The sequence below is a fragment of the Vicugna pacos genome, chromosome 9 (assembly GCF_048564905.1).
Source record: "Vicugna pacos chromosome 9, VicPac4, whole genome shotgun sequence".
NCBI classification, from domain to species: Eukaryota; Metazoa; Chordata; class Mammalia; order Artiodactyla; family Camelidae; genus Vicugna; species Vicugna pacos.
Genome location: NC_132995.1, coordinates 15,277,936 through 15,288,040, shown reverse-complemented (window position 1 = coordinate 15,288,040; position 10,105 = coordinate 15,277,936). Strand labels below are relative to the sequence as shown.

General features: G+C 52.8%; 1 protein-coding gene across 3 annotated transcripts; it reads left to right on the top strand.

Annotated features, from left to right (window-relative positions):
- The first annotated feature begins 90 nt into the window (after positions 1 to 90).
- On the top strand, positions 91 to 9,664 carry ZBTB32 (zinc finger and BTB domain containing 32). 3 transcript variants are annotated; one of them, XM_015250217.3, is made up of 8 exons: positions 91 to 207; positions 804 to 1,117; positions 5,471 to 5,584; positions 7,088 to 8,073; positions 8,321 to 8,394; positions 8,525 to 8,593; positions 8,717 to 8,881; positions 9,065 to 9,664. In XM_015250217.3, the coding sequence occupies exons 4-8, from the start codon at positions 7,187 to 7,189 to the stop codon at positions 9,346 to 9,348; spliced, it is 1,479 nt and encodes a 492-aa protein (XP_015105703.1). In that variant the 5' UTR covers positions 91 to 207; positions 804 to 1,117; positions 5,471 to 5,584; positions 7,088 to 7,186; the 3' UTR covers positions 9,349 to 9,664. The 3 variants fall into 3 exon arrangements, with proteins under 3 accessions (XP_015105703.1, XP_072823300.1, XP_015105707.1); XM_015250221.3 differs by lacking the exon at positions 91 to 207 and having other exon boundaries at positions 825 to 1,117; positions 8,026 to 8,073; XM_072967199.1 differs by lacking the exons at positions 91 to 207; positions 8,321 to 8,394 and having other exon boundaries at positions 823 to 1,117; positions 8,026 to 8,073.
- The last annotated feature ends 441 nt before the right edge of the window (positions 9,665 to 10,105 follow it).

Below are 10,105 nucleotides of genomic sequence, written 5' to 3'. Positions count from 1 at the left end.
TGCCCGCCTCCGTAAAGCGCCTTCTCTCCTCATTGGCTGTGTCCAGGCTAAGCCAGAAAGTTGGGCCAGCCAATCAACGGTGCAACCGCAGCGGGGCTGGCGAGAAGAGAGTCGGTCGCCAGTGAGAGATTGGCGCGGTGCGTCAGCGCCAAGACTTGCCTCGTCAGAAAGCCCACCGGCCAGGCTTTAACCCCTGGCCAATTAAAGGCAAGGCAATGCCATGGGCCATTCTCTTTACGGTGGGGGCCGGTACATGAAGTACGTAGCTAATCCTGGCTCAGCTGTCAGTCAAGGCATTAATGAGTATTTGAAATGCGGGCATCTAGGCCAGTGAGGGGGTCAAGGCACTGCCACTTCTTGAGTCTTTTCTGTCCCCGTATATTTCCGGGTGAGGCAGGGTGCCAGTCCAGTGGTAGGGCAGGACAAGATGCGGCAAAGGGGAGCTGGCCACAGGCACCCAAAGCCTGGCTGGCTCTTCAGGGCCTCCCATCCAATCACAAACTCTTCTTCACCGATTGTAAGGGGTTCAGACAAAGGGGAAGGGGGTTGCAAAGAGAGCTACTCAGGGTGTAAAGACAGACGCAAGAAAGTGGTGGTATGCCTGAGCACTTGCGGAGGGAGATTCCAAGGCTATTTAGGTGGGCGAGGGGGTTCAGCACCCAGTCTCTTCAAAGAGAGAGTAGGACAGAGCAACTCCGCAGCCAGTCAGCATTGAGAGCGGAGTGTCAGATGAGATCTCAGCGTTAGAGGCCTGAAGCTTAAGTCCACGGACCAATCAGACTTAAGGTCCTGTCCCTCCACAGCGCCAGCCAGGTGGGCACGAGCTCCGGAGCCAATCAGCAGAGGGCACGAGGCAGGAGTGAGGAAGTGGAGCTGTCCTCGGTGCCTCCCAGGCTGTTGAGGACGCTCAGCAGGCGGGAACCCCACAGAGGGTGTGGCCAGCGCTGCAGCCAATCAGCGTCTGCCTCGGGATCCAGGCGCAACCGGCGAACTGTGCACGCGGTCGGGCGTCGCTTTCCAAGCCTCGAGCTGCTCCCCACTTTCTAACGGCCACTCGGGCTTGGGCCGCCCTGAGTGTATGTGGTGCTGAGTGGGGAGAGGAACAAGGCCTGAGTCGGTGAGTGCCATGGATTTTCTTACTTTTCTTTGGGCTTGGGCCTGGCCCAGGCAAAGATGGCATATGGGGAACTGAGTGGTCGCCGTGAGGGTCAGGAAGAGCTTTAGGCTCTGCGGACACCCTCTGCCCTACAGAGGCTGGAAATGGGGCCTCTTGAGCAACTTTGGGCCCAGCTGGGCAGAGGCCAGGCTAGTCTCATGTGAGTTGGTCCATGGTCCCTAAGGCAGCCTGGTTTGGAAATGTGTTGTGGGGCATTGGGAGGCCCTTGGAGCTCTGTGTGGGGTCATTGGCCATGAGGTATGGCCTCTGAACTGTGAGAAATTGGACTGAGCCCAGATCTGGTGACTAGGAGAGGTCTGTGACTCTCCAGAGGTTATTACGAGTTGTTGGCCAAGAAATGAAACTAGTGTGCACTTGAGAAGTTTTCTGGGATCTTTGGATCCAGCCCAGGCTGAGAGTAAGTGTTAATGAGGTCAAAAGCACAATGTGGAGTTGTAAAGAGAAACTGCATCCAGGCTGTGCTGGGAATATGTGGCTGCAAGGCTCGGGGGGGTCTTTGGATTCTGAGTTGATGTGCTCTTGGCAGATTTTCCAGTACTGGGTCCAGGCTGGGCAATGTGGCCAGGAGATTAGGCTCATGGTCTTCTGGAGGTTCCAAATCCCAGCAGATTATTTGCCCTCCATGAAGTATTATTGCTTTGTGGTGGCTCTGGACAGAACCAGGACTGAATTGTGTCTGGGGCCTTTTAGTCCCTGTCCCCACTTCTTCCCTAAACCCTTTCTAGTCATGCCCAGGAGATACCAGGCTCTAAGCATGGGGCAGGGGCATGGGTAAGGTGGATGCTGTACTAGAGCCCAGAAGAGACGTGTGAGATATCCTGCTCTTTAGGAAATGACCCAGGTTGTCATTACTGAAGATCTTTTTATACTTATGGGGCAGGATGTTGATACCAGTTTCACTCAGCTGTTCAAGCTCTGCATGGTATTAAAGCTTTCAGGGTGATTTCATGTACACCCAGAGTTCTTAAACCAAGGGTGAGGGGGCGAAGGGATGGTCTACGAATGGATTACAAGGGTCTATGGGCTCCTGGAAATACTAAGAAAAACTGTATGCATGTTGTCTGGCAGGAGAGGGGACAAAAGCAGCCACAAGGCTAAGTGAGAAGGAGTGTATAACTTGTCCAAGGACGAGCTTCAGAGCAGTCTGCAACTCTCTTCTCACTCATAAGCAAAACAGTATGAGAATCTACAATTTTCTGATGTAAAGAGCTGATTTCATGACTTACAATTTTTAAAGGGCTAGTGACCTTCTGAGAGGTTAAGAACCACTGGAATAAATCAGGCTCCCATATTATTTATGGGGCTTAGGCAAGACTAGAAGCAGAGATTTCCCCTTTTACCCCATACCTGGTGTTGGCACACACTTCAAGGTGTCTCGTATACTAGCCTGCATGTCCAAGCTCAGTCTACGTGTCCCTTCCACACAATCAGGGCCACACAAATATATCAGTCACACAGTCCACTCTGAAGGGTATAGACCTGGGGCCGAGGAACATGTAAGCCTTGGAAGTGGGCCATTTGGGCCAGGAGGTCCAGGGTTCTGAGTTTCCAGAGCATGGTCTAGAATTGAGGGGCAGTGTCCAGGTGGGCACTTCCTAGATACCCATGCACTCTTCAGTCCACAGGGAGGGACACAACTAGAGGAGGTCAGAGTGAGGCCCTCTGCCTGAGCTTGAGGCAATGCTGATACTCAATACTGGCCTTGAAAACAGTCCCTGTAAGGAAGCTGAGGGTCTCATAAGAGTTAGCCCCATATTAGGACTGTAGAAAAAGTCCATCCACTGCGAGGATGCAGTGGAACCTCGGTTGTTTTTAATTCTAGTCTGGTCCTTTTGCCATTTAATCCACAAAAGGTGTGCTGATAGGGTGTTTGTGACATAGATTCAGCTCACCTGCCTATTACTATATCTGGATCTTGTGTTGCGTAGAACACAGACTTAAATTATGTTTCAGAAAGAAACTAATTCACCCTGTGTTGTCTCTTCTCTGGCATGTGTTGGATGTACTTAACTAAAAAGAGTGACTATTTGAAAGTTCATATAAAATTTGGATAATTGCTCTTAATCTATATAAAATGCTGTGGAGAATTTAACTAGTTTGCAGAAAGCGATGTGTGTTCTGGAAGAGTGGAGAGTTCATAGAACTTTTCTAAATTGAATCTTGTTTAGCTTGGCTTTGGGGTACTCAATATTTGGGGTTACTCAATATTTATACATGAGATAAAGGGAGAATTTTTTTGTAAAACAAGCATCCCTCTAACTGGCATATTCTGATGATTTAGTTTTAATTATAATATTTAAAGAGAATCTATACTTATATTGCTGTGTTGACATTTTTACATCAAGCTGGGTTGTGCCTGAAGGCAGGTCAAGTCCATTAGTAAGAATAAAAAAATCAGATTTCAAATGTTATTAAGTAATACGAGAATTAGAAAGGACTGAGGCAAAAATCACACCTCACTTTCCCATATATTTCTCTTCCAATTATATCCCACCTTATCTCTCCTACCCACTCTACCCTCTCCCAGAATGCAGGCTTGTGTCCTCATAATCTGTGCTTTCCTGGCCCCACACCTGGGAGACAACTACAGGCAATTCCTACTGAATCAGCCTGGGAAGAAGGCGGGCAAGGCTTCTGAGACTGGGGAGGAGAGCCCTTTCAAGAATGGAAACAGTCAACAGTGTCCCTGTCCTTCCAAGTCAAAGTGCTATTTGTTTCTGCTTCTGCTGTCACTGCTCAGTGCCAGATGGTTTGGGCTGTGCAGTCAAGAATGTAGGAAGAAGGGCTAACGTGCAGAAGGCCCTAGAGATACCTCTAAGGAGGCGGTCTCTAAAGGGATATCCTTAGGTAGGGGTAGACACCAAGCGGGAGGAAAGATGGGGTTTCCCATTCTTGGGGGCTTTCGTTCACTGAACGGGGAGTCCCCTTGCCCCTTCTACTCCCTTTTAGGTTTCCTGAAAGCCCGCTGACACTCCTTGTCAACTGCATTTGGATAAGAGGATGCTGCCCTTTGAGCACAGCCTCCAACTCTTTTGATCAGCAATGGGCAAACCTCCAGTGGGCGACCTGAGTCATGGACGCACGATGTAGGCCTGGGAGGTGTGAGGGACCACACTGCAGTGGGTGATGACGTAATAGTCTTCCAGACCCCTATACCCACATGGGGTTTCTCCCTTGTGTCTTCCCCTACTTGTTCCATATGCTCAGGGAGGGTGGATTTCTGTGTTGGAGGAAGGATGTTTCCCTCTGTATACGCAGGAGTCAGGGATTGGAGCTCTTCTGTGTCCAAGTCAAGTGTCTTATATGGGTAGCTAATGAGTCCCTGGGTGTGGTGGTGTGAGGAGTTAGAAAGCTCAGAAATGGAAAATATTTAACGATCAGAGTAGCAAATGAATACAGCCTGCCCATTTGCATTTTCCCTTTCACTCTGACTCATCTTCCCCTCTCCCCACACTATTATTGCCCCTCCACCAGCCCCACCCATTGGCACACCCAGTCTGATCTAGGAAGGATTAACATCTGCTTGCACCCAAGCTAGAATGAGGTAGAGGAAAGGTATGTTAGGTCTGGAGAGAGAGAAGGCTGGTCTGAACACTGTGGGGTCCTGGACCCAAAAGGTGAAACAGGAGTTTAGAGACATTTGAGTATTTGAGTCTAGGAGGGGACTAGAAGCCTTGGGGAACCAGAATGTGTCTTGTCTTGTCACTGGAGCAGCCTGCCAGTGCTTGACTTGTTCATCTCCCAGTTACTTATCAGGCATATGTGATATGCCAGGCACTATCATAATCAATTTATTGACACTTGTTCTTTATCATGAAAAATTTGCCATAGGATGAGGAATAATGAAATAGCAAGAAACAGAAAAAAAGAAATTTGAGTCTCTCAGCCCTCCCCTCTTCCCCAGGTTAAGGAGTGCTAAAGTGTGAAAAGAGGGGAAATCTCTGAGGAGCTTCACCCCCTAGGCAGGAAGTGAAAGAAACCCCGGAGTCCTAATTTCAGAGAAATGTCATTTGTCATCAACCTTAGAAAAGGAGTTTTTCTCTTCGAAGACCACCGCAGGCCCTTCCTGGGGTTGCCCCCTTCAGAGCCTGAGGGAGGATCTGAGTCACACACCCAGTCCCCACTGGTGCCCCAGATGACAGGGGTCATTCCCACAGAGCAGTGCAGGCTTCCTAGTACTGAGCAGGGAGAGGAAGGAGCAGGCATGCTTTTGGCCCTCCTTCACTCTCTCCCGGGAACCCAGATGTTTCAGTCCTTTTTGCTTCTGAGAGACTCGATTTCTTTTTTTGTCAGAGCTCTACTGACACCTCTAAGAAACAGAACTAAACTATTTGAATGATGCCATGTACCGAGAAACCACTTTCACATTCATCATGTCATTTCATCTTCACCCTTCCTCCAAATGAGGTAAGCAGAGGTTATCCCTATTTCATGGCTGAGGTAACTGAGGATCAGAGAGGTGACTTGCCCAAGGTGACTTCACTAGTAAATGGCAGAGATGAGACTCAAATGCAGGTCTGGTTATTCCAAAGTTTTTGTTGCTTCAGATACACTTCTTTGCCTCTAACAGTTCACAAGTGAAATGAGACAGGAGGTTAGGAGGCAGAATGCCTGGGTTCTGGAAGTAGAGGAGTGGTCTCTCCTGGAGGGGTGAAACAGAGCCAGGGGTATAAAACCACACCCCTCGGGGGAGTGTGGCAGACTGATACTTGGGACACCCAATGGAAGACTGTGAGGTCAGGGGCGGGGCTAGCCCCTGGGGGGCCCCAGGAGCCCCAACAGCAGTTCAGAGCATGCGGTGTCCAGGAGGAAGCTACAATCGGTGAGTGGTTGCTTCTCCCCACCTGAGACTTTCCTCCCATTACACCCCTCTTTCTGTCCACTTCCTGCCAACCTGCAGCCCTCTCCCTGAGGTGTCCAAGTAGTAATCCTACTTCCTCCAGGGTCCATACTCGCCATGAGCCCACACCCAGGAATGTGCCTGCCGGGCTCTGGGACACTTGGGTCTGTCTCTGTATCTGGGTTCCCCAGTTCTCTTCTTAAAAGCCAATGTGGTGGTTTTGATGTGTGATAAACTTCTGCGTTGTTGGGTTCTGTCTTTCTAGTCTTCACTTTTGGCTTATGAAAAACAAAATTGAACCATCTCCTTATCCTAATCTTGAGAGGAAATAGCCTCTTCCTCTATAGTTCCTCTTTTCCATTCTCCCACTTCCTCAGGGGTCAAAGCCTTCTCCAAAGTCTCTCCATCCTTGGGTGGGGAGCCTTCTCTCCTGTGGCTTCTGACCTGCTCTCTTAACTCACTGCATGGGAGTCTTTGGTCTCTTCCAGTTCCTTCTCTGAAGATGCGTTCTAGAAGTTTCGGCCTCAGGGAGACGATTGATGCCTTAGAGACTGCCCTCCTGCAGCTACAACCCCTGTTTTGCTGCCGTTTCTTCCTCTCAGGACCTTCAGCTCCACATGACGGGATTGCAGGGGGAGGACACACTAGTTTTCTAAACTCGCCTGTGAAGCTGTGTCTTGCTCCATCCCTAATTCCCAGGGATGACTGGGTTTTGTGACCTTTTTGTCTGGAATGAGGACAGCCTGGCCTGCTCAGAGGTCTTTCCCTGCAGAGGATCCTGGAGAAGCAACAGTATCAGTGTCTGCTATCCTTTAAGTCAGACATTGCCAACTGGCAGGACACATTTATATTAGTCTTAAACCCACCAATTGATAAGAGTTCTTAATTGTCTGGTTCTTGCTCTTTAAGTCCTGAATTTGGTCTAATTTCCATTCTCCCACCATCCCCGACCCCTGTTATGATTCTGGATAAGCTCAGGTCTTCTCTTGGGTTAGTTTATTTGCTCCATTCAGGACAGAGGGCTCTGATCCAGAACCATCAACTCACTCTTTCTCCCCTCACTTCCACAGGCTTGAGAATATGCTGCTCCTCCCTCCCCTTTCCACCATGGACCCCACACTGTGGCCTTTCCCTCAGAATTTCTGAGATTGGTACCCAGGAAAGGCACAATGCCCCTGTCCCTGACAAGACTGCCCAGTCCTTATGGCTCTGATCGGCTGGTACGGCTAGCAGCCAGGATCCGGCCAGCACTATGTGATACCCTGATCACCGTGGGGAGCCAGGAGTTCTCTGCACACAGCCTGGTGCTGGCAGGTGTGAGCCAACAGTTGGGCCACAGGGGCCGCTGGGCTCTGGTGAAAGGCATCAGCCCTTCCACCTTTGCCCAACTCCTGCACTTTGTTTATGGGGAAAGTCTAGAGCTGCCACCTGGGGAACTGGGGCCCCTTGAGGAGGCAGCCAGAGTGTTGGGGGTGCAGTCTCTGGAAGAGGCATGCAGAAGGGCTCGAAGGGACATGGCTAGAGAAGAGCTGGGCCCAGGGCTGAAGGAACAACAGGAGGAGCCAGAGAAGCCCACAAAGGATTCTAAGAGAGGACTGGGGGACCTTGGAGAGAAGCAGAGACCAGAGAAGTTTGTTAGAGCTGGCAGGAAAGAACAGGAGACACTGCATGAGCACAGGCCACCAGGAGAGAGCCCTGAAATGGCAGAGGCAATGTGGGAGGGTCAAGGGGAGCAGATGAGATCAGAGGAGAAATTCGACCAATCCCCCATTAGCCATGGGGGAGTAGGTGGGAAGCAAGAAGTGATCACGTGGGTGAGGGACAGTCCAGGGGGCTCTGAGGAAAGCCTGCGGGAGTTCCCTGGCCCCCTTCCCCCACCAGGTTCCCTCCAAACCGGCCTCACCCCTAGGCCCTGGTGGGCTGAGGCCCCTTGGTCAGGGGAGGGCCAGCCTGCCCTGTGGAGCATCCTGCTGTTGCCACCCAGATATGGCACTCCCTTCTCCCATAGCACCCCCATCACGGGAGCCTGGCAGGAGGTCTGGCCTCAGGAACAGAGGTGAGTTCAAGGAAGACCTCTGGCTGGGAGGGAGTGGCTCAGGAGAGGCAGCAGTGATGGGCTGGGCGGAAGGGTATCACATCGCTTATCTCTACTGTACATTTCCTGAGGTGGGACAAGAAGTTCCCACCACAGGGAAAGCTAAAGCCCAGCCCGTGAGGACTCATGACACCACCCTTCCCAGAAAGGGATGGGCCAGGATCCCAGGTGTTGTCAAGGCTATAACTCTTCCCCATCCCACCCCCAGGATCCCATTGTCCCTAAACCTCCACAAAGGCCTCTGGAGCCAGAACCAGTTGGCCTCCTCCTGCCCCACCCCAGGTAAGCCCCTCACTGCCCTGCATGCACTCTGTAACATGGTCTCTTGGCCGGGGGAGGGGGGGGGAGGCCTGGGGCTAGTGCCCAGGAGTCCAGCCTGAGGAGGGCCCCTACTTCACTCTGCTCCCTCCAGGTTCCCTCCCCCAGGGCCCCACACAGCTCAGCCCTGGGGAGATGGAAGAGTCTGATCAGAGGCACACAAGTGAGTAGGGTGAGGGCACTTTTGCCTCAGCCCCACTGTAGCCCCTGAGGTCTTGCCTGGGTGTTCCAGTAATCTGGCTCTTGGATTCCCAGCACGGCCCTCCTTTCCCTTTTGTCCCTACAGGTAAACTTGCAACCTGTGTGGGTCATGTGGGCACAGCAGGCCACCCATCTCGCCGACACCCTCCCCCGCCCCCTCCTGCTAGGTCTCGGCCCTATTCTTGTTCTGTTTGTGGGAAGAGATTTTCACTCAAACATCAGATGGAGACGCACTACCGTGTCCACACAGGTATGGGCGCCCTGCCCATTTGAATTGTGTCTCCTTCCTCACTCCAGTGGACCCACTCCTAAGTCCCTCTCTGCGTGCCTTGCTCCCGTGCAACTCCCTTGCCAAGTAGCCCCAACCTACCCCTAGGCCAGCCTTTGCCCCCTTCTTCTTTCCTTCACGGGCCTTACTCTTCACCTGCCCTAGGAGAGAAGCCCTTCTCCTGTAGCCTCTGTCCTCAGCGCTCCCGGGACTTCTCGGCCATGACCAAGCACCTGCGGACGCACGGGGCCGCACCCTACCGCTGCCCTCTGTGCCAGGCCGGCTGCCCGAGCCTGGCCTCCATGCAGACGCACATGCGTGGCCACTCGCCCAGCCAGCTCCCGCCAGGATGGACCATTCGCTCCACCTTCCTCTACTCCTCCTCTTCCTCCTCGAGGCCATCTCGAGTCTCGACCTCTCCCTGTAGGCCCTCTTCCTCCACCACCTGATAGGGTGTCAGCAGCTTCTTTGGCTTCAGCCAAGGGCCCAGTTAAAGAATGAACGACGGGCCAGCGGGCCCACACCGCGGGTTCTGACCCCCGCACTGCGGCTCCAGCAGCCTAGCAAACTCAGCTCCAAGAAGTGCCGCCAAGAAGGTCGCCTAGAGTCCTCTCCTAGATAACCGCAGGCCGCAGAAGCCTGGACCAACGAGTCCGTGTGGGGTTAGGGCAGTGAAGTTTGCACGAGTGAAGGCTAACTGTGCGGGGCCTGGCAGTTTCATCACCAAAATAAAGAGTTTTCTGTGCCCTCCTCTCAGGATCAGAATTCTGAGTCCAGACTTTGGTCTGCGCGCGTGGGGCAGCCTTGACCCTAGTCCTGTAGCGGCCCCTGGTGGCAGTGGGTCCGCTGTTCAGCGCGGCGGCCACCTTGTCCATCTCCCAGAGCTCCCTGTCCTCCCCCGGAGGCAGCGGGCCGCGAGGGCTTGGCGTCTAGGCCGACGTAGCAGCAAGTCCTGTAGGGGTAAGCTGTCAGAACCCAAGTTACTCGTCCCTTCCACAGCAAGCAACGGAACGCGGAGTCGGAGTCTGGACCCCCGTCCTGGGGCTCGAGAGGAATGCTTGCTCCGCCCTACTTTCGGCCACCCACCGCCTCTCCTTGAGCACAAGGGTCGAAAGGCCCGCGCGCGGCCTCTCTGGCACCTTCCCTCCACGCTGTACGGAACGCCTGTCGGGTCGAGCCCCGAACTGAGACTAGCCCTTTGCCGCC